Source organism: Grus americana, chromosome 6 (assembly GCF_028858705.1).
Source record: "Grus americana isolate bGruAme1 chromosome 6, bGruAme1.mat, whole genome shotgun sequence".
In the NCBI taxonomy this organism is placed as follows: Eukaryota; Metazoa; Chordata; class Aves; order Gruiformes; family Gruidae; genus Grus; species Grus americana.
This window is the reverse complement of record NC_072857.1, coordinates 29,860,931-29,885,412: the sequence shown is the minus strand read 5'-3', so window position 1 is coordinate 29,885,412 and position 24,482 is coordinate 29,860,931. Positions and strand designations below refer to the sequence as shown.

The following is a 24,482-nucleotide window of genomic DNA, read 5'->3' as shown; positions in this document are numbered from 1 at the left end:
GGAATAAAGAGAACAAGTTGCTTGTTCAGCAGCATCCTTTTCCATTATGATACATACCTTGGTGTTTAACAGAGTAATCTCAGGAAAAAGAATCATTTCTGCTATATCGTATTGCATATGAGAACATTGAGTAAGGGACAAAATTATTTTGTTTTGGTACATTCAGAAAAGTGAATGGAGTAGGGGAAGGATTTTATTTTGACTGGACTCCTGATAAGAGTCTAGCAGCTGTGGACATTGATTAGAAGAGAACTGCATTTCCCTTAACTGTAGAAAATTGCAAACAAAGCAGGGTATTAAAAAAAAAAATCTACATAATAAATTTGGAAATTGCTTCCTGATTTGAAGCTTTGATTTTATGTTTTTCTAGGTCGGTACGATCCGCTATATGGCCCCAGAAGTGCTTGAAGGAGCAGTGAACTTGAGGGACTGTGAATCTGCTTTGAAACAAGTAGATATGTATGCGCTAGGCCTTATCTACTGGGAAATCTTTATGAGATGTACAGACCTCTTCCCAGGTAACTAAAAGAACTGGAAAAAATATAAGTAGTAGAAAGTGGTACCAGCAACCAAAGCTACTCCCTAGCCATAGCTTTTTAAAGCAAAGAAGGGAAATAATTTTCTCAGTTGTTTTTGCCATTAAGTCGGTGCCATCTAGCGTTCAAGATGATTGTTGACAATACAGTGTATTTGAATGTGAAGCATGGTTCATGCTGAAAGACTTTAAATTACCTGTTTAAGCAGTGTGCAGGCCTCATGATAAGTACAATATGAGCATTATCATTATTATCCAGAGTTTACAAACATTGAGAGTTGGGCTGATGGCAGAGGCAGTACTTCCAGTTCTTAGAACTGATAAAAGTGCCTGAAGTGTCTTTCAGACTTTCCTCATGAAAGAGTGAGTGGGAAAGTGCTGTGATTTAATGTAGCCTTTAATCAGTTGTAGTTTTATTTATGCTAGTGACATTGAAAATTCAGGGAAATCCTCCATACCTATAACATAAAACAAGAGGAAGTAGACTTTTAAAATTTAACATGTGAGATTGTGTCACAACCACCATCATCTTCCCAAGATGGAGCATATAGAGTTAATCTGACATGCAGCATTCTCTCTGTAGTCACAGCTGCACTTTATGTGCAGAAACTTGTAATCTCGCTGGGCTTCCTCCCAAATGAAGTACATGAATATATTCAGTCAGCGGCATTTCATAGAAATTAGGTGTCATCCTCAGGCTCTAAGACATTCTGAATGTGCCACTCAACCAGCAAAGTTTGAAGATGCTACCCTTGAGAGGTTGCTGAACAACACTTCATTCATTTGCAGTTAATTCAGCTTATTTGTGAAGTTAGACTTTGGGGAAAAGTGGAGAACATCTCGATAGACAGCAACTTTGATACTACCTTTCATCACCTGAAAGCCCTGGTTCTGCCTTTTAATCTGTGATTTTTTTTTTCTTTCTTTCTTTTGCTAACAGGGGAATCTGTGCCAGAGTACCAGATGGCTTTCCAGACAGAAGTCGGAAACCATCCCACTTTTGAAGATATGCAAGTCTTGGTGTCTAGAGAGAAGCAAAGACCAAAATTCCCAGAAGCGTGGAAGGAGAACAGCCTGGTGAGAAAGAATAGAAACAATCATTTAACCAGCTATAGTGTGTATTCAGTGCTTAAAAGCAATTTTTGAATACCTTCTTTTTTAAAATTTTTGTTAGTATTTAAGGATTGGGAGCTGCTTCTGTCTGGACTTCTTAAATATTTAATTCAGTTTTTAAAAAGCCATTGACATGACAGCTAGATTTCTTTTAAGGAAAAATACTATGATTATTAGCAGATGGTGAAGTGTGATAGACAGAAGGTAACTTGTTATATTAATTGTTAGTATCTGTAGTATTATGCATGAAGTGCCAATACGTTCTCTGTATGCTGGATGAGAAACATAAAGGTATTTTCTGCCTTTTAACATCTGATAAACTAATAACACCCTAAAATAGTTGGCAAAAATGTAAATATACTCTTCCAAAACTAAAATCTATAAACATTGTAATAAACTTTTTCTGAAGTTGTATAGTCCTCAGAATTTGCAGAGGCTACAGCTTCTGGCAATCATTCCATTATAACTACATTAAAAATTTTATATGGCTTCATTTGATCTGCAATTTTTATTTTCAAGACTATAAACATAGTAATGTTGTTTGTTGTTTTGAATTGGTGTAGCTATGGCTTAGAGCTTTGCTTGCTGCTGCAGGCCAACAAGTTACAGCAAGTCAGCTGAACTCTGGTAAGAGTCTGTGTGCTTGCTTTCATCTGCAGCAAAGGTGAGGTAATGCGAATCCCCTTAGCTTAGCGGGGGTTCTTTGTCTTTTATTACAAGCAAAATGAAATGCAAACAGTTACTGGGTTCCACCTGATACACGATAACTTGTTTAAACTAAAATAGCTTGATTGCAAATATGAAAATGACATATTTGACTCTTATTTAAAAAGATACTTCTAGTTATTCCCTTACTGAAGTGATGCTCTTCAATATTCAGAGACTTTGCTAGTTGGTAAGTATGTAGCTACTGTGCAAGTAATGGGGGGCCTAAGGCCTCATCTATGCTGGTACTCGTAAGTATGTATGAAACCATTTTCAGAGAGGAGCATAGCCTCCAGTATTAACACCATTGTAAAACATGTTGTAACTGAGTTGAGAGCTTAAGAGAGAGATTCCTTTATTGCACAGTTTTGGCCAGTCAGTCTTTGGGGGGACAGGAAATAAAAAATCCACGCCCAAACTATATAGGAAATTGAGCAGCAACTGTTTTAACTATAGCTATGTTGGCAAATGCAGTGTAAGAAGAACCAAGCTTGACAGCTGTTTTTGAAGACAGGTATAACTAAAACAGCTCAAGGAGGTATGGTTTGTTTTGCAGACTACCATTTTAAATTTTAATTATGTTCTAACAAGCTGATAGACTCCAGCATTATTAGACACTGAGCTGGTAACAATCCCCATATTTAAACTGCCAAACACATTCTTTGTGTTGTCACTAATTTTTTGCAAAAATTCACAATAATAATAACGATGATAAGTCCAACTCTAAGGATAGATCTACACCTTTGCTTTAAGAGAAAAGAAGAATAAATAATCTGTAGTTCTCTGATGGGTATCAAACAACCTACTCTGCTCTGTGCCAGTCTAGAATAATATCTGAACTAGCACTCCAGGGGAGATTTGTAGAAAACTAAGCTCCAGACAACGTCACCCTGGACCCAGGTCCTAACCTCCTGTATCTAATGCATGGGATAAAAGACTTTTGTCCATTATATAAAGCTATGCTGACATGTTTGCTTATAACACTTTCATGCAAATTCATCCCTTAGAGAAATATAGTTGCCTTTTTCATTTGAGAAATACAAATAAAAAGCAATGTTTTATTTTTTAGGTCACATAATTAAGGCACTCAAAAGATATGGAATCCTAAATTTATGATTACCTGTGCAGTCTCAGTCCGCTTCTTGAACATATGTGTTATGATACAGGCCTTGATGAGCAGTATTGTTTTTCACAGTATAAATCAACAAGCTGAGCAGATGATGTGCATAAAATAATTCAAGGGCTATAAACTGAGTTGAGATGTTAGCAGCATTCTTGTCTCATTTGCGAAAGCAGGGCCCAAGCTTGATTTCAAGGGTCAGGACTGAAGGATATTAATAGAATAATAGAATAATGCAGATTTTCTGTCCCTTCTGTCTTTTTTATGAGTGCTATAACTTCTAAATAGTGCATTTTAGTGTAGATCTCTTTTGAACCTAAAATTAATAGAAAATGCATTACTGTGGTAAATGTGAAGCTCTAGAACTTCAGTTTTGTTAACTATCTATACAGTCATTGCTGTGCTCCTTTCATGATCCTTAAAACATCGAAAGTAGAGAATCTGCTAGAAGAGAAATTATTAAATTAAACACTGGTTAAATTTACTGCTGGTAAAACCTGTAGGGGAAAGCCCTACAAAGAGCCAAGACAGGAGATAAGTGCGTCCACTGACTTAGATATGTCTAAATTGTGACTAAATCAAGTCCTAAAAGCCAAATGAAGGCTTTTGATTCTGGGAGAGTCATTGCCCATGAAGGTGCTTTTAGACTCGTGTCCCTCAGCTAAGAGGGATGCAGTTGCTTAGCCCCTCTTTGATCTACTGCGGGAAGGGAGGTAAAATATTTGCTTGTGTGGGAGCTCACCCCACCTGTGCAGCCATAGCTGTATCACTAAGCAGCCTGCTGTGAGCGGTGCCAGGAGCCCGCTCAGTGGGCGAGGAGCTCTTGGCTAGCATGCAGAGCTAGTCCTGGCCTTCACTGCCAGAAGTGAACAAGGCAGTTCTGGCGCAGAGGTAGTCAGCGGGGCCCACTGAATGCCTTAGTGCCCAGCTGGGACTACGCACGCTCCTTGGTGCTGGAGAGGTAAACGCTGGGGCTGTGGATGTGAGATGTTCTGGCAAACCGTATCCTATCCATGGGCCGTAGATTGGCAGCAGGGGCCAATAAATGTCTGCCTGGTTTTTATACTCCGGGTGCAGTGGAAGCAGAAGTGTTCAGTGCTCATAATTTCAGTTGTCTTCTCTCCAGGTCTCTGACCATATGGCAGCACATTTTGGAGGTCTTGAGCTCCAGTCCTGACTGCATCATTCACCCCACAGTGTGATCCTAGGAAAGCATGTCCGTTTCTGTTTCTCCATCTGTAAAACAAGGGCAGCAATAATCTCCCATAGCACAGACAAATTCGCTGATATTTTTGAGGCATTTGGATGTTACAGTAGTGAACAGCGGAACAAAAGTATGATGAAATGAGCAAGGCTGTGTTATTTGCATACAGTGTAGGGAAGCAAGGCAGGGACCATTAGCTGAATCATGAGGATAACAATGACAGCATTTCCAGAATATCATCAATCCTTAGTACACAGCTTTCATAAGGCGGGGAGAGTGAGCTGAGCATGCATACATCAGAGAGGGCTGGCTGAAGGCTGTATGGACAGTAGTGAATGGTAGCTTTTTCTAAATAATTGTCTTCCTAGTTGGGGTGTGTGTGTGAGCTGTGGCAATATTAGTCCTGCATATTGCTGGTTTTAGAGTAAACTGGCTTTGAATGAAATTGTGTATCTTCTGTTTCTCTTTCTCACCAGCTTGTGACTATTTTCATGCATACAGAATGCTGTCATAAACCAGTAAATTAGGAGCACAATATAAAGGGAAAATAATTTAAGATAAAGGGAGTTTGTTTGTTTGTCTTCTGACAGGCTGTGAGGTCACTTAAAGAAACAATTGAAGACTGTTGGGATCAAGATGCTGAAGCTCGACTAACAGCACAGTGTGCTGAGGAGAGGATGGCAGAACTCATGATGATTTGGGAGAGAAATAAATCAGTTAGTCCAACAGTCAACCCTATGTCAACTGCCATGCAAAATGAGCGGTAAGAAGACAAATCATTTGGTTTTAGTCAGCAGCGAATGCCCAATGCAATGCTCGGCTCACTCCAGGTAGGAAGCTAGAGCACGCTGCTAGCTTAAGGTTTCTGCACCCATGAAGTGGATGTGTGGTGTGTGAGCTAGTCTGCATATGGGTATTGTATGACATGATCCTGACTGCTTGTGTTCTTAAGATCTCCTGTGTGTCCCCAGAATTCAGGCACCTTTTATGTAAACAACTGTACTTCTTACAGAGTGGGCTTTTAAACTGAACTTAGGCAAACTGTCCAATCAGGCTTGCAAAGATACAAAGTGACGATGAATTGTCTTTAAGGACTCTTGCTAAATGATGTATGAAATTTCTATTTTAAATCTTCTTCTAAAAACTGAATTTGCAGGCAATATGAGTTCAGGAAATCATCGAGTCTCAAACCTGTATCTTTTTAGTTAAAGAACTGCACGACCATCGTTTAAGTCATCGTTATTCTGACCCCAGTGAGAGAGATGCTGTACATTCGCTGCTTATATATAATCCAGAGAGAGTGAGAATTTGCAGAACTGGCATTGGTGCTTAATAGTATACGCTAGAGATCTGGATTTGAGAGAAGAGTAACGTTGCTTTTTGTGGCAGTGTTTATTGTAATGAAAAAAATTATATTCAAATCATAGAATAACTAAATTCTTAAAATAATAGATTTTTCATAGTTTAGGACCTTGTGACTTTTTCCCAGCATCACTTTTTCCATCTTGTGTGTCAAGGTCTTGTTGCCCTCCTTCAGTATCACTCCTCTGCAACTAGAGCAGTACCTTAGCAGTGAACTGGACAAACAGCATATTGGACAAATAGAAGTAAATTACTGTTATCCAACTTAGTTGTGTAAATAACATCCGTGACAAAATTGCTGTCCTAGTAAAACCCAATATTCTGCTACTCGGGATTCTTCAGGGAAGTTACTGAAGTATCTCAGTTTGTACTGTATCTGTCCTTAGTTTATGCATGAAAAGAAACAGAAAGACATTCAGCTCTCCTAAAGAAGAGGCTTTATAATATGAGGTGATTTTTACATATACGATCTTAATATCACTTATTTTTTCTTAAAGGAATCTGTCACATCATAGGCGTGTATCAAAAATAAGACCGTATCCAGATTACTCTTCCTCTTCCTACATTGAAGATTCAATCCACCACACTGACAGCATAGTGAAGAACATTTCTTCTGAACATTCAATGTCCACTACACCATTGACTTCAGGGGAAAAGAATAGAAACTCCATTAACTATGAGCGGCAACAAGCACAAGCTCGCATCCCTAGCCCTGAGACGAGTGTCACCAGTTTATCCACCAATACTACCACCACCAATACAACTGGCCTCACTCCTAGCACTGGCATGACCACCATATCCGAAATGCCTTATTCGGATGAAACAAACTTACACGCTACAAATGTCATGCAGCCAGGTGGGCCCACCCCTGTTTGTCTGCAGCTAACAGAGGAGGACTTAGAGACAAATAAATTGGATCCAAAAGAAGTGGATAAGAACCTGAAAGAAAGCTCTGATGAAAATCTGATGGAACATTCACTTAAGCAGTTTAGCGGGCCAGATCCACTCAGCAGCACTAGTTCCAGCTTGCTTTATCCACTGATAAAACTTGCAGTGGAGGTGACAGGACAACAGGACTTCACACAAGCGGGCAATGGTCAAGCATGTTTGATTCCGGATGTCCCATCTGCTCAGGTCTATCCTCTACCCAAGCAACAGAACCTTCCGAAGAGGCCCACTAGCCTCCCCCTAAACACCAAAAATTCAACAAAGGAGCCGCGGTTAAAATTTGGTGGCAAGCACAAATCAAACTTGAAACAAGTGGAAACAGGCGTTGCCAAGATGAACACTATCAATGCTGCCGAACCTCATGTTGTGACAGTTACCATGAACGGAGTGGCTGGCAGAAGCCACAGCATAAACTCTCATGCTGGCACAACCCAATATGCCAATGGCACAGTGCCGTCTGGCCAGACAACCAGTTCGGTAGCACAGAGGGCCCAGGAAATGCTTCAGAACCAGTTCAGTGGAGAGGATAGTCGGCTGAATATTAACTCAAGCCCTGATGAGCATGAACCCTTGTTGAGGCGGGAGCAGCAGGTTGGCCATGATGAAGGTGTTCTGGACCGCCTAGTAGACAGGAGAGACCGACCACTGGATAATGGCCGAACAAATGCCAATAACAACAACAGTAATCCGTGTCCAGTGCAAGACACAGCTACAGTCAGCATCCAGAATGTAGCGAGAAATCCTGGGCAGACCCAGACTAGAAGAGCACAGAGACCTAATTCGCTGGATCTATCAGCCACAAATAGTTTGGATAGCAGTAGTATGCAGTGTAAGTGTCTGCAGGACTTGAACAGTTTCCCTGATATTTTTTTACTTAATAACTATGTATATCTGCTTGAATAGAAAAGAGTTCCATGGCTCCTGTCCCTCTTCAAAGCATACTTACTAAATCCCATATAAATTTAATTTCAATCTTCTCGATAAAGTCCTGTCTCTATCAACTCCAGCATGTGTTAGGTCACTATTGCCCTTCCCCATATATGGAATAAATCTGTCCCTTTATATAACCTGTCTGCTCTGACGCTAGGAAGGGAGTAATTTCTAACCTTCGTTATTCTTTGCAATGCACCTATCTTGGCAGCTGCAAAGCATATTGAAAAAGCTTCCTATTTCTTCCTTCAGGGGCGCATTATACCTTCTTTTCCTTACTTTTTCCCATTCTCTTAAGAGTTGCTGACTTTAAGATGCATTGATTAAAATAATTTATTATAATAACTACTCATACACTTCATTACTTTTAAAGCAACTGATTTTACTGTATTAGACCAGCCTAGACAGATGGTCAGGCATTCTCTGCTTTGCTATCTGAGCTCCAACAGTTACAGCAATCCTTTGTCAGTTTACCATCTACATATTAAAAATTAATCATAGTAGTTAGAGAAGGAATCTATTTTAATGGACTCCTTCAGAATAACTGCCTTAAGAGTTTTATGCCCAAAGATTTAAAAGGTTACAATAGGGCTCTCCTTTTTCATAAGAATGTAATTAGGTACGTCCTCTGAGTTTGTCTTTGGGCCTGTTGGAGCTGTTGGAAAGTCCTCCAAGCGTGCATTTTTAAGAGAATACATTTCCAGAATGCACTGTAGTCTTTGAAAGGTGCTTGCAAACCTCTGACTATGTTTAGACAGACGCTGTGATACTAGTGAAATAATCTGGGGCGCCAGGAATGTTTGGAAGGAAAAGGTTTAGAAACAAACCAGAACAGATCTTTCAAGAAATGTAGTTGAATATTCAGCAGTGGAATGTTTAGGCCTTCCTTTTAAGTAGGAAACCTTAATTTTTGTCTTAACATGTTGACTCGAGTTGAAATCTTATTGAGGTAAAGAAAAAAGATTATTGCAGTAACTTTCTTTAATTGAAGGTTAAGTTAAAAGAAAGGGTTTGAAGGTTATGTAACATGAAAGGTTTTTTAATAGTCAGATTTCTACTGCTGAAATTTTATCATCATTAAAGTTGTTTTTGCCAGTCGTGCAACCCAACATCCCAAATCTTGACTTAGGATCTTAGCAGAGAATGGACCATTTTGTTTCCAGGTGAAATGCTTTGCCAGGTGAAGTAGGATTAGGGGACCTATGATTTAGTTATGCTATTAAAAGTTTAGCCTTTGCCATCCTGTAGTAGCGACACTTTTTTGTACCTCCCATTACAGGTAATATAAGATACTATGATTGCAAAAGCCCCTCAAATGTCAAATGCTGATTCTGCTGTTTGATGCCAATGTGCATTCAAGGTAACACAAATTACTTCACTGAAGTAATTTCTGACAGAGAACAGAATCTGACCCCTTGTTTTATTGGCAACTACTGTAGTTGATATACCTGTCGTGCCTCTGCCACACAGTTGCTTTTGTGTGATAAGATTTTGTTCTTTTGTACTGTTTTGCATGAGTAACAACCCTGGACTCTCCAGTCTATTCTTATCTTCCTTGTAATACTATTTTCTACTGTTTTTGGTTTTTGTTTTGTTTTGTTTTTTCTTCAGTAGGTGATTCCTCACAGGATGGCAAATCGGGCTCAGGAGAAAAGATTAAGAAACGTGTGAAAACTCCATACTCTCTTAAGCGGTGGCGTCCTTCAACGTGGGTCATCTCCACCGAGCCGCTGCACTGCGAGGTCAACAATAACGGCAGTGACCGGGCAGTCCACTCCAAATCCAGCACTGCTGTTTACCTTGCGGAAGGAGGCACTGCCACCACGATGGTATCTAAGGACGCAGGAGTGAACTGCCTGTGAAATACTTTAAAAGCCAACAAATGACCTTTTTTTTGCATTATTTGAAACAAACATGCAGAAGACATTTTAAAAAACTGCTTTTTCCTCCTGTCAGCAACCCCTACCAAGGACTCGCTTTAAATAGATTTCAGCTATGCAGAAAATTTTTAGCTTATGCTTCCATATTTTTTTATTTTGTTTTATTTTTTGAACGTTTTTGCACTTTTATTTAGTATCGCTAAAGTTAAGTCTGTCTGTTTTGACCACGGAATATATATATGTGTATCAAAAATGTGGTCTCAAAATATTTTTTTAAAAAAAGTAACAAAAAGAAGTATTGCTGATAATCAGTTTGGACCAGTTTCTTAAGGTCACTAAGATCATAAACAGACTCTAAGACAGGTTTGACTGCAGTGGTGTCTTGTAACCATGTTTTGATTTCTGTGCACAAGCTAGTCTGTATATTTCTATGTTACAAAGTGTATTCTCTTTTGTACCCCCTATTTTTCTTGTGTCATGTTGAAATGTGCAATAGTCTATAGTTCACAGTATGCTTTATTGAAAAGTGTGTTTCTAAAACTGCCACATGGTCCCCTTTTTGTATTTGTTAATTTTTCCCTGACAGTTGAGCGGTCAGCCGGTCATGACAGTGAACTTTGCACACCGTAGCCAGCCTGAAGCAGCTGCCTATATCACATTGTGCTCTGAGGTGACAATGCATGAATTTTCCCCAACTTGAAAGGGCTTTTAAAAAGGAACAAAAAAAAAAAAAGTGTCTGAGTTCAGTACCTTTGCTTTGATCCTTCCAAATCAAAATGTGTTTCCTTTATAGTAGTAGATGCCAGCCTGTGAAGTTCTGAATAACAAAACGTTGAACAAATGTAAGGAAATGATAAACGATGTCAGCCATATTTTTCCATTTTATTTTGTGTGCAGTTTCACCCCCTGTATTTATGTAAACTCCTATTTAGATCACTAATGATATACATTGAAAAATACATTTTATTCAGAAATCTTAATAGCTATCATACTTAAAAGCTCTAGTGAAGATAGGTTGCAAACGTATTTTGTTTAGAAAGAGGAAAAATCATGAATCTTATTTGGCACAAACCAATTTTGTGATAAGTCACAAATCTTTCCTGATTTACCTCCTTACAGACAGTCTGGGGTAAAGTCAGCCAGATTACTTTTGCAGGTAGGTGCATCCTAATTGACTGTTGTTGCTGAGTTGAGTTTAAACTCTTCCTCCCTTCAGAGTTTTTTGAGCCTCTCATTCATCTTGTTAAAATTTATTGCATGCTTTTAAAATTCATGGTTATGAGTGTTTGCAGGGGAGGGTTGGAGTGTTTTTATCTCTGCTTAGACCCTTTTTCAGTTTGTGTGCACATTGATTTTAGGTGTCAGTGAATATGAATGTGGTATCTATTGAGATAAATTAGGTTTTCACCATCTCAAGTAAACCTCATTTTTTTTTTTGAATGATTGTTTTTACTGTCTACTGAAAGAAAATTAATTTCCTTATTGGTCAGGACCTCCTTCCGCCTAAGAAATATCCTTCCACCTGAGAAATACTCTTTCTGACTGAAAATACTTCAGTAAAAACTATTTAGATCAAAAATCTAGAACATGTCAGTCTCTGGTACTGAGTAAGGTTTTATCATTGTATCTGAAAACTGGTGATGTTCAAAGAAAGGAAACCTATTCAGTCAGCCTGCCAAACTCCTGTGGCAGGATACTGGCAGCAAACAATTGCCTCCCCCAGACGGTCTCCTTTCAGCTGACTGAAACAGATGCTCTGCTTTCAATCTCATTTGTTTCCTTGCTGTTACATTATTTTTCCCCTTGAGGTAAACTTTGCCATCCTTCTTCTATGTCTGATGATACAACTAGCGTAGCCTTGCTACATCTGATTCTTGCTGTTTCCCAAACTCCCTTTATGCTTGATTGCTATGATTTTCTCTTTTAATGCTCCTTAATGTTTCTTAGATTCTCCTAGATATCTCCAAGAGATAACTCTATAAATCCAGACTTCGATTAAGTGTAGCTGTAGAAATACAAGCCATAAGACACATTTTGGATTCCCTGTGTTCTTTAAGGACCAGTTCAAGTAGTACCTTTCGTCTCTGAGGCATAATTCTGTTATCCTGCTGCATAAATACAGTTATATCTCCCCTCTTCAAAAATACAGCCTTTCTCTGGTTTTACTTTTAATTCACTCTCCGGCTTCCCATCTGCTGCAATCTCACATCCCAGATGTTGAAAGCTGCCAGTTGCTCAGCTGGGTTTCAGACCTGAATCAGAATTTTTGGCATTCTGTTCATACTGCTGGCAGTGGTTTTCTTCTCTTTTGGCCGCCTTTGAGTCCCCATTTGAAGTACAGTATGTTGTTTTGTGATGATCGCTGTGTTATGCATATTGAAGATTCTTCACTCCTTCCCCAATGACTTTTGGCTTTGCCTTGCAAGTATCATCCATCAGCATGTCAGAATGTGGGCTGAAAAGCGTATTTAGGACACTCTTATCTAACTTGAAATGCTCTGGGGAGAGAAAAGTTACTTCCTCTGACTACTGCTTCTTTCTGCTAAGACAGATTTGCACTAGTCATATAGCCTTTCTTTTCAGGCTGAACCTTTGTAAGAAATCCAACTTTTTTTATGCTCAATGCAATCAAAATCATTTTAATACCAGATGAAAATGTTCTTCTGCAGTTTTTCTTAAATGTTCTTAAAGCAAACATAATAATTTCTTTTCCTTTTATCTATTTCTATCACTTGCTGGAAAGCCTTTGGGATTAATTGTAATTAGTAAAAAGTATTGGCTACCATGGATAAATATAATTTGTAACATGATAGAAATATGTACTTTATCACAAGATACCCTACAGATTAAATAGAGAAAAACTACTTATTTTTAAAGGTCATTCAAAACAAACTCTTAAGTAGGTACCAAAATATTGTAATTCTGCACAGCTAGATGAGATCAGATTAGCAGTTTGGGTTTAATGCTTAATTTAGTAATGCCCTTTTTTTTTCCTCACAGCACATAATCCAATCTCCACAGAATCCTTTTCTGTAAATTAAATGATATCGAATTGTATCTCATACCACAGAGAATCGTCCCTAACCAAACAAAATACATGTAAGAGAGAGAATTCTCCAGATCAGACACATGGATAGTTGATAAATGTACTATAATCAGGGGAGACAAATGTGGTTTATTTCTTTGTGGCTTTTTTTTTTTTTTAAGAAAAAAGGATAATGATGAAAGTTGATAATTTTCTATCAATTTCTCATGTATATTGCAGACAAGATAAATATAGCAAAATGAAAATAGAATTATAGTGTAAATACCTATGAATTGTGCCACTGTCAAATAGGCAACATTAGAATATTTGCTATAGTAATTTATAATGTGTAATTCAAGTAAAATGTTAGAGCAACCATTTGTGATCTTTGTATATATAAGCCAAAATCCAAAATCTTAAATGGTTTTAGAAAATGATGTGCTAGTAGAAGCCAGAAGAGTTGCTTAGGTTAATGCATTGTCTCTTTTTCTGTTTCCTATAATAGAGATACTCACCAACATAACATGGTTTTTAGAATGTGAACTCTAACCATTTGAACAGACATGCCTCATAGTCAGATTTATTGCCTTCTAAAATTGATATTTACAAGTCAGATTATCTGCAACAGTTCCCCCAAATTTGCTTATAATGCTCTATAGCTTCATGTGCTAAACAATTAGTATTAAAAATGCCCTTCTTCAGACTCCAAGATGCACTTAAATAGCACAGCTAAAGGTAAAGGAATTCCTAATTTTAAAGAAAGCTAATTGATATTGTCATTATTAGAATATTCTCAGAAACAAAGAACACTTCTGTTTGTGTTCTGCTTTCTTACTGCCCTTCATTTGTGTCTTGCTGCCATTTAGATAATTGCATAACTTTCAAAGGCAACAGTTTCATTTTTTCGGTGCACTGAGGACAAAAAGCAATGCAAAATGGATGCTGGCAGGTTTCAGGAAACAACAAAAAGCCCCCACCTTATAAATACATTTAGAAAGTACGTATCTGCCCAGCTGTCAACTTTCTCTAAAAGAAATCTTTAATCCTACCTGCCTCAGAAAAGAGAATAAGGAAGTTCTGTATTCATATGGAATAGATTATTGGGCCAAATTTAATAAAAATGAATTGTTACTTTAAAAATATATGTGAATACATTGTATATGCCATAGTTTGTGTTCAGTGCATTTTGCTCTAATGATATTTCTTTTTTTAAATGTTAAAAAATGTCCACTAATACAACATTACTAAGTCTATGTTCAGATTGTAATTTTCTTTCATGAAAAATATTAGATCATAGCATTCTGCCATTGAAATGTTATTATGGAAAGTTCCAGCCTAATTGGGGAGAATTTTAAAATTAACATATTTAGTCAATACAGGAGAAATTAATTATGCTGTAATTTTTACTTGTACAAAGATGATGGCAGTTCCCGTTGCTGAAACAGGCTGGTTTTAAGTTATAAAAATAATTACTTGCCGAGCACAGCAGCATATACACAACCTGATGTCTAACTGGAAAACTTGGAACACCTTATCAAAGAAAAATGAAAATGGATGGATTGGTCTATGAAAGTTGGATTATAGACTGGACAATGTAGTATTTTGCATAAATTTGGATTATTTGTATTTTTCTGTCTGGTCTCCCACTATCCCTTTTAACAGGTAAATGTATTAACCTCCTTTTTTTTAATGTGCTTATTATTTTTTGTTCAACTTTAAGCCTTTCTTCAGTGAAAAAGCTATACATATTGCAGTGAAGCCAAATATATATATTTTTTATGTAAACTCTGTATGTATTTAGATGCATATGTATGTTGTGCATAAATTCCAGGATTAAATTCTGTGAGTTACAACATCAGATGGTAGCACTGGTAGCAAGTATAATGTTCTTTTTCATATGCCATTTTTAAGTTGTCTTTAGTGCATCACAGTGAAATTGGGATCAGACTGTGACGTATAGTCCAGTAGTGCAAGATCTCCCATGAAAGACTTGTCACTGATTGTTTAGATAGAATGGATTTATGAGAGAGAGAGAGAGAGAAAAGCTGGAAATGCACATGACAAACTTCTTCTGAAGCTGAGTAATTTAAGGTACCTCTCTTAAAGATCAAAAAATAACCCAAAATACTTAATACATGATAATTTTTACAAGGCTTTTTTATGTAGTAGCTATAGTTACGTGTGTGGTTGCCATTTAAACAGTATTTTAGTCCATTAAATCCAATTACATTTTAGGTTTCTGTATTGACATATAAAACCATCGCTGTGGAAATACATCCCTTTTTTGATCCCACACACACCCCAGTAGGTTCAGTTTTGATGTGAAATAGTAACAAATCCAGTTTCTCATTTTGAAGTTTCTTCCGTACTGACTAAAATTGGTAGCAGAACTTCCACTTCTGCAGATAACAGATTTAGGCGCTCCCGCAAACCAAAATGGGAGTTACGTTTGGCACAAGCATATCTGAGGAAATCACCATCTAATCAGCTAGTGCTTGAGCCAAATGCTGTTGAAATCAGAGGAGTCTGCCATCGATGATGAGCAAAGCAGGGTTGGGTTCTGCTGGCAGTGGTTTTAAAAATTTCTTGGGAGGATCAGCCCTGGGAAAGCTAAGGTGGGACATGGGACCGCATGGGTGAACCCTGGCTGCTGACGTGTTAGCTGATGCCTCGGTTCAGGCTGTCGGGCTGCGTCAGTACCAGGGCAGCCACCGTTATTGTCAGGAAGTGGAACTGCACCGCTGGGAGTGGGAGTGGAAGGTTTCAAGATAAATCCTCTTTTACACCAGAGCTCTTTAATGTTGATCTGGGCTTCATGCGAGTCTGACTTAGTGGCAGTTGCGGTGCGTTACTAACATGAATTGCTTTTTATGGCCATTTCTATTTATTTCACTGTGGTTTAATGTACATATATGTGTAATAAGCAAGAACTAGTCGGAGTTACATTCATTTATAATGTAACTGTCAGATATTTTTAAAAGCCTATTGATCAGCAATTGTGTAAATTTGCAAGTCATTCAGTTGGTTAACATCAACGCATATGTCATGCTTCAACAGACACAGCAACTGTCACAGTAAGGAAGGATTTCTTCAAAGTTCTTGCAGGCTTCTGCAGATGTATTACAGGAGTGTACATCTGTCAGGGGCATAGCATCTTGCCTGGTAACTATTTGAAAGCAGAAATCATTAGCCTTTATAACTTCCTAGTTTCAAGATCTCCCAAAAGTCATTTTTTGTAGCCCATTCACTTGGTTTTAAGACAGAGCAAAAATGTGTGAAGTTTATTCCTAGAGCACTTGATTCACTTTTTTTGTGCTTCAGAACTGTATCATGAAGTATCACACTTCAATCTTGTTTATTCAAAAGGAAAGAAAATCGTTAATGTTTTTGTAGTTTGTAAAAAGTCACAAGAACAAAGAAACAAGCAAATCCAAGTTATAGCTGACTTTCATTTGTTATTTTTTAATTTCCTGATTTGTGACTCTCCTCCTCTCTCTTTCACACTGTTGAAATGTATTTAAAAAAGTTTGTACGTAATGTTTCTTGTCTGCTTTTTGTCTCTAGAGGAAAGTGTGCTCTATTCACATTTATATAAGCTGGAATCATATTTTACAATCGCTGTTGATTATTTTCCCCCCAAATGCAGTGTAAAAGGAAAATGGACATGGCAAAGACTGATTTCTAGGATTTGGTCTTTTGTAGAAGCTGAAATAAAAAGATGTGAAACTGCCATTTTCCTTATGAAAGACTGCAAAGAGAGCATTACTTTCTGAGCGAGCTTTTCTGGGGAAGAGGGGGAGAAACCCTAGAATATGGATTCTCATCAGAACCCTTTTGTTAACGGGTATTTTTGGTTTTTCTCTCAAATGACTGAGGAAATATCATGTATGAATTTATAAATAATTGCTTTCAGTTACTTCTTTTGTATAAGCTGCCCAATACCCTTGCTATGCTGTATAAGTTGTGTTTCATGGAACAGTGTGAGTATGAAATAAAAAGCTAATTTTTGTTTTTTAATCATCTGTGGATGCCACTATGAAAGCTGACATTGTTAAAGCCACTACAGAGTTTTCTATGAATACTTGTAAGAATTGCTTTGTTATATATAAACCTAAATAAAGAGATTGTATTGATACAGAGACATTGGATAAGAACATTTAAAAGGCTATTATTTAGGTCTAAAAGAAAAGGCTTGCTGTAAAATGGTGCATTATTCCATTTATTAAAGATCATATTAATGACAAAAAGCATGGTCTTTTGTGGGTTTTTCATGGTGGTATTGGCCATGAGTACTAAGGCATGCTCCCAGGAAGGAGAGGAAAACCCCTGTTGCAGCTGTGTTTTGTTGGTTGAAGGAAAAGGAACTACTTCATTACTGCGGGCTGAATAGGACTTTCAGACACCTTAGGCACCTGACAGATTGCACACTGCACAGCTGTCAGATAATAGTGTGAAATAATTGGGGTTTGCCGGTGCTACATTAGTGCAGTGCCTCCGCTTGCTTTTTTGCCCATTCTCACCGGTCAGCCAGTTAAGATGGTTGTATTTGTAGGCGTTTCAAAGCAGTAGGCCTTGCATGGCCTCTTGTCACACCTTGTCTGTCTGCTAAGTGTTTAAATGCAGAAAAACAAAAGAAAAAAAAACCAGACCAAGAAAAAACAGGAGAAAGAGGCGTTAAACTAAACACTTTTCTCCTTCGCTTTTGGCTGGGCTGTGCTTGGGCAGAGTGCAGGATTGGTGGCAACGGGGCACGTGTGAGGAACACAGCAAGCAACAACCTTTGCACGTGGGACAAGAATTAAAACAGCAACCCCCTATCCTTCCCACACAAACTATTGCACTCTGTCCCCTCCCCATCAGGAGACCATGTCACAGCATTCTTACAGGCAGGAGCTTTCCCAGCCTGGAGCCACTGTCCTGTCCAACAGAACTAGAAGAGATGTATTAAGTCAGTAGAAGGATCCTGCAAACTTCCCCTGCTGACTGGCCTGGCCCAGAAGTTGGTCTGCTGTGCCTCCTGAAGGTAAGGTGCTGGGGAGAGATGGGTCTTTTCTCCACTGCGGTCTCCTTTGGTTTGCTTCCTGGAGTTTTTCAGTTCCTGGTGCAAGAACTTAATTTTGAAGGAGTTTTAACTTTGCAATGAGTTTTTACTTGGGCAATAGTCACCACAGCTTTGAGGCAAGTCTTAACACAAAGTGCAACTAAACTCAACTTAATGCCGTGTCACCAGAGTGGTGAACTCCTCTTTTCTTCGCTTCCACTCCCAGCGTTCTGGGTTTGCGTTGGCCTTAGGAAGGGGTTCCGCATTAGCACCGACTCTGTAGCATGAGCATCCTAGGCCCTACAGTGCTGTAACACACATCTTGCACTGCGCTGTACTGTGGAACCTCACTGATTCCAGCACTTTCCGTTATACACAGATTGGTGGGACCCATCCTGCGCCTCAGTTGCTTTGTTGTTTGTATCTCCCCTCCTTAATTGTTAATTTATTTGTCTCTATCCACAGTAATGATTTTTGTAAGCAAATAAGAAAGTGGTGCAAGTCTTTTACCTCTGTGGCCAAAGAACTCCCTCCAAAATGCAAAGAAAGGAGGGAGACAGAATGAGGAGCTTCATTTCTTGCTGTCATAAACAAGGAGGAAGAAACAAACTGAGGCAAGTAGTGTACAAGTTGAGCACCTGCCTGTATGGCAAGTCACCTCGGCCCCACAAATGAACCTAGAAACCCCTGGCTACAGGGAGGGACCATGACAAGCCTCACTTCCCCTGCGAGCAGGAGGCAGACTCCATGTTCCAGGCTGGAGCTGCAGCTATCTTGGGAGTTTCTGCCTCAGGAAACGATTAGGAGATTAGGACAGTTATTGACAAGAAGGTCCCTCCCGAAAGAGAGCACTGTGCTTACGTGCAGTGGCGTGCTCTTGGCTCAAGATGGCTGAGCAGCACCAGCTCACAGGAAACAGAGGCTGGCTAGCCAGTGTATTACCTACATGTGGGGCTTTAAGGACAGGCCTACAAAGCTCTTTGTATCCAGAGATCTCAAAGGCATTGGTGGGAGCCTGAGACCTCTGAAGTCCTCCCAGAAACAGCTCTGAGAAAGTCAGATTTCCCATGAGGTTGTAGCCAGGGAGAGTCAGTGGGGGCCAGGGACGCCAGGAGCGCTGGGAACCACATGAAACTCTCGCTTCCCTGGGGCACAAACAGGCCTGCTGCCCTGCCCCGCCCTGCGTGGCAGCCCTGCCTCCAGACTAGGGGAGAGAAGCTGGTGGCAGCGCTGCAGCAAGTCTGGGAGGGATGCTGACCTGATCAACGCAGAAATAAAAGGAGTTCTGTGTACCTGTCCTACCTTTGCTGGTGCCCTGTACGGAGGGACTGCTGCTACCAAGGAAGGCTGGGAGCATGTGGGGGCAGCCATGACAAAAGAAGCAGACACACCCCCCCAGCAATTATCCCTCCTGGCCAACGGCAAGAGCAGCCGAGTCCTGCCCTACCCTGCCAGGTGGGGCTGAGTTATCCTCAGGGTGCCTGAGAAGCCTTAACTCAGCTCTGCAATTACAAAGTGTCACTGGTGAATTTTACCGATAGATTTTTTTACTGGGTGTGTAAGCTACTCAGGCTTAAGAAATAGTCTCCTTGTAGATTTCCCTGTGTGACCTCATATACTTACCTCAGCCAGCGCTCTTCTGCAGAAATAACAACCACTTTTATTCGGCTTTTGTTTTGCTAATGGGAAATGAAAGTAAAACAACGATAATTATATTCCCCTTTGTTCCAGAGCAGTGATGCAGCTGCAGAGCGTACTTTGTGGAACGCAGCCACGTCAGTCTTCCATTTGTTTCCATTCAGGGTTTTTTTACCCATTTATTTCTTGCTAATTCTGATGTTATGGAAATTCTCCACGTGCAGGAGATTATAGACATCTGCTCACTGCCATGACCCAGAGCACGTTCTATTGGATAAGAAGGTTAATTTTCCACAGGCAGGAAAACTTGACTATATCAAAACGTTTGTATCTGTACAAATTCAGCTTTTCATGTCAGCCTGAAAGGTTGTCATTCTCCATCCAACAAGGAGTTGAAATGGTTTGATTCCTAGAATTTAAATGGCACACTTGGTTCTTCTGCTTTTATGTCTGGGGATCTTCCTCTTTCAGCGCTCAGTACCACAGGGAAAGTCTGCGAGAAATCCACAAATGGTGATCTGAGCCGAAGTCATGCTTTGGGGATCGCTCATGCCTCTTTTACAAAGACAACAGATAATGCTGCCTGAGGACAGCTGGTAGACTCTGGAGCAGCCCTGTCTGTTAGGAGCGGTCTGTGGAAGATGATTAAGGAAAGCGAGTCTGTATTTACCATGCAGTGTCTGGGCAAATGGCATTTCTAGATGGGGCTCGCATGGGCACTGGAAAAATGTTAACGGTGCAAATATTGAAAAAGGTTGGAAATGCCTGATCCAGGTGCATTGCAATTCCTGATGAGGACAGGAGATTCCTAAGACCCTCTATCACGTCCAAGAACCTTTTGAGAATGAGGACATAAACCCATTAGAGAGCAGGCATGGTTTGGACAGATGGGCAAAAGCCAGTGGGCAGCGTCTCAAGTGCATGAGATGTATTTGAGGAAGGGGAAAGAGCACGGAGGGGAGTGTAGTGACACTTGTTTCAGGCATTAGCAACACGGCATTTGTCTTTGGCCCCATTTCTTTGTTGTCCCTGTCAAGTGCTATAGGAAAGGATAGTGTAGGGCATTGTGATAAAGAGGGTACGGAGGTTGAACAGCTCATTTCATTAGTGTCACTGCTTGCAACAGGCCTGCAAGCAGCTCCTAGGAACAGTATAGGCTTTTTTGCTTCCCCCCCCTCACTTAGTGCAGCCTTTGTTTGCAAGAAGTTCATGCCACAGGATATTATTAGATTTCCTAATCAGAATGACCAGTAATATGGTTTTCATAAGGTACTTTTATGCACGTGGAACTGTGTGCATAAGAAGTGAGTTTAGTTTGTGCTCCATCTCTGGTTTTGTTGCTGTTAGTCTATTTTTTGCAGTGACTGGTATTTTACCAGTCAGCCATAATATTGAAATTATACCTGTTTTCTCAATCTTTCTCCCTTTCTCCCTCTTTCTCCCCCTCCCCATTTCCTCTTATTGGAAAGATAATAATTGAGCCCTGCAGATATGTTGTAAAGAGTAACTTCTAGTGCCTCCAGGTCTCTGGATTAGTTAAAAAATCAAATCTGACGCAAATCATTGCAGCAAGTTGCAGGTCTGATTCTAGCCCATGAGGTAGGTGCTGCTGCTGCACACATCAGTTTTACTGGTGCAGGCAGGGCATGTATGGGTGGCCAGGAAATCTGCAGGAGGGAAGCCTTGCTGGATCTCTGCTGAGGTGGAAAGTAGTTATTGGGAACCTGCATTTCTGTTGCCATGCCAAGAATTTGCTTGCAGGACCATTAAAAATTCTGAATCAAGCCTCAGAAACAGCTGGCTTAAAATCACTATTAAGCAGGCTAATTTTATTTATTGTTTGCTTCTGGAAAACCAGAATGCAAGTAAATCATGTGTTTGAGCTTTACCCTGTGATCATGAGGGATAGAAATGTGCTTTTAAGGCACAGGCAAGCACAAGTTCCCATCTGCTTACATAAGCCACGAACTGAGACTGTAAGTAAAATGTGAGGTATTTGCAGCCAAACAGAAGCAAGCAGCAGTATCAAAAAGGCTTGATTTGAGCGCTGTGTTAATCCTAGCATAGCAGCCAGCCACAGGAGGTACTCACAAGTTCTGTTGCAAACCAGCACCGGCCAACAGGCTGCAGACTTGGGAAGCCTTCCCCTATTCTGGGTTGGGGTGCAGGAAGCAGGCACAGGAACTGAACTCTGCTAGGGGAGGGAGGGAAGCAGGAGGAAGGGCAGGTTGGTTCATGATCCACCCCTGGTGGGCTGCCAGCTGGGAGACATCTGGCTCCATGCTAGTGTATCACAGAGCTGAGCAGCAGCTTCTGCACACTGAGTTTTCCCTCAGCATGCAGCCATGAGGCAAGTGTGCTGAGGTGGCTGCCCCTCTCCTTGGGGGAGACAGGCATAGCCCAGCATGCAGTTCAGGGTGGCTGTTGTGCTGTGGTTTCTCCTGCAGCAAAAGAGTTTCTGTGAGCTGCCAGGCAGGTTGCCAGTGTGTTCAGGGAAGCCAGGCAATACACGAGGGTCAAGTGCCCGCATCACCTTCCTTCCACCACCACTGCACAAACCTGTTGCCTTGGGCAGGCTGTTGAGGCTTCTTTGGAAAGACCCCAAGTAGACCTAGTCCAAGGATTTACTGTCCTCTGCTACAAGGATAAGAGACAACCTGCAGGCTCACCACCGTGGAGCATCCACCTAGCCATGCCAACCATGACTGCTGGCAATGTCTGCATGCTCCTGCTGAGCAGAGTGAGCCTGACACCCTGGCTGAGCGTTGGATGAGACCTTGGCTCCTAACAGCAGTGGGACTTGTGGCTTTGCCTAGCTTTGCTTCTTTCGTCTCCTCAAAGATCAAATCTTCTCTCTCAGTGATGGCGCTCTAGCTCTTCTGGAGGCAGAGTCAGGCTGAATGCGAGGTGCAAGGCATGAGGACAGGATAGCACAACTGAGATAACCTGATGTCTGGTTGAGGTGTAACCAAACTAGTTAAAAGCTTGCCTGCACCCCATGGCTGAATGGAAAGAGGATTCAGAATGCTGCTTGATCCATTCTTTCTAAGTAGATGTTTTCCCAAATCCCATGCTCCCACTCCATCACACACACTGCTAAAGTTAATTTGTTTAACTACAGGGCTAGTATATGCATGTGGAAGGAGAAGCAAAATCATTTTGTCACTTCCTCTCAGTGCATGAATAAACCATGCCAACATGCTTTTCACCATCTCTTTCTAAATGTTATAAAAACAAACAGAAGCAAAACAAGATTGTAGGCCTGAGTCAGAAGGAGCGATCTCTTTCTGCTCTCTGAAGTGAAGAGTGTCTATAGTTACATGCCTATTCCTCACATACACAGGATGTTTATCAACCTACAATATCGCCATAAAATCTACATTACTGAAATATTGTCATTATCAAATTAATTATTAATGTCAACAATTGAAATAAATATTTTACAGTATATAGTTCCATTATACTCACGGTACAGAAATTGTTCCAGTGGCTTGTAGGAGCAGTGTTTAATGTTCATAAATCAAGAGTTTCCTTCTATAGCTCATGCACACTCTTCTGCCCTGAGACTAGAAATACAGAAACACGTTACTCCTCTGTACACAACACAAATACAAAACTCTGTATTACGTTTGCAAGCTCTGTAAATATGTGCTAAAAATATTAAGTTTTGGGAAGATAATTTTAAAGAAAAATTACTTGCTTCCTAAAAGGAAGGAAAGTTTTATTGTTGGAGGGAAGGAATTATGTGCTCATTCAGCATCTTTCTTGCAGGATACCTAAAGGAGATTAAATTGTGTCTTGTTTAAATGAAGTAGGCCACTTCTCTCAATGTTACCAAAACCAGACTGAGAAACATGGTGGACAACATGCCCTTCCTGTTCCTCAGTCTCTTCCCTCAACAGAACCCAAGATCAGTTGCAGTGGCTCTCAGCTGACAAGAAAGAATTCATACTGGCGAACCAAGTCGGACTCCGACTGCCCCTTTCATTCAGCAGCTGGACACTCACGATGAGGTTATTGCTTAGTGTCGCTGCTGTCATTTAACGTGTTCAGAAAATTGATCTGTATGTGTGGAAAAATGCGTTGCATGTAGGTGAACTTAGCACTGGCTTCTAAAAAAATTAACCTCATACTGCTCCTAGGTAATTACATGTGCCGTGAACAAGCATTGGAAACGTCTCTCAAGCCTGCAGTTAAGTGTTGCATTGAGGAACAGGGTTTGTTTGTCAAAAATGTGTTATCTTAACGCCAGTGAGGCACTGAAGCCTCAGGATGTTATTTATATGACAACTTTTCTTAAAGATTGTACTTCATAAAATGTGGCAGGAGCGCATTTTGCTTTAAGTTGTCTTTTGCTTATCGCATGTAGTTTGATTTATGTCCAAGGTCCCATCTGTTGTTTTTTATTGTTTTAATCTTAATACCTTATTTCAATCTGCTTGCCTCCTCAAATCCCTCCAGATACTCTGTAATATTAACTAGAACCTTACAGGTTGTGTGTGAATCAAATTCTATTAAATTTGTCCTATTTTTTTAAATGTCTCTTTTTTTCTGTTGATGTTGAACACCCACATAAACAACAAAACAAACTCACTCTGCAGGGGAGAGATGAGAAATGCAGTGAAATATCCTGGGGCATAATCTAATGTTTAGATTAGACTCCCAGAATCTTTAGTCTTTCAACCTTCAATATTGCTTGCAACAACTGTAGGTAAAAAAACAATTTCAGGCAGTAGATTGCTCCTTTACATATGCTGCTTTGCATTAATTTAATTTTGGAGTAAAACAAGAACATATTTGAAGCTACTTGGAGGATGGTCATTTCCCATAAGGTTTGCTATTATTATTAGCAGTACCGTTTTCATATATATTACTATGAGCAGTGAGCAGTTCTACTCATAAACTTTCAGTTCTTACTACAACAAAACTCCCTAAGTATTAGTTGTTTTGGTAGCCATACAGTGGGATTTGGGCCTATGAA

General features: G+C 40.0%; 1 protein-coding gene across 1 annotated transcript in view; it reads left to right on the top strand.

The window, feature by feature from the left end:
* The window catches only part of BMPR2 (bone morphogenetic protein receptor type 2), a 111,201-nt gene extending 94,132 nt beyond the window's left edge, over positions 1 to 17,069 (top strand). Inside the window, exons 9-13 of the mRNA XM_054829738.1 lie at positions 371 to 518; positions 1,476 to 1,612; positions 5,268 to 5,440; positions 6,537 to 7,816; positions 9,529 to 17,069. Coding sequence (XP_054685713.1) covers positions 371 to 518; positions 1,476 to 1,612; positions 5,268 to 5,440; positions 6,537 to 7,816; positions 9,529 to 9,779 — 1,989 coding nt within the window. The 3' untranslated portion in view covers positions 9,780 to 17,069. The remainder of the gene's footprint in view (positions 1 to 370; positions 519 to 1,475; positions 1,613 to 5,267; positions 5,441 to 6,536; positions 7,817 to 9,528) is intronic.
* The last annotated feature ends 7,413 nt before the right edge of the window (positions 17,070 to 24,482 follow it).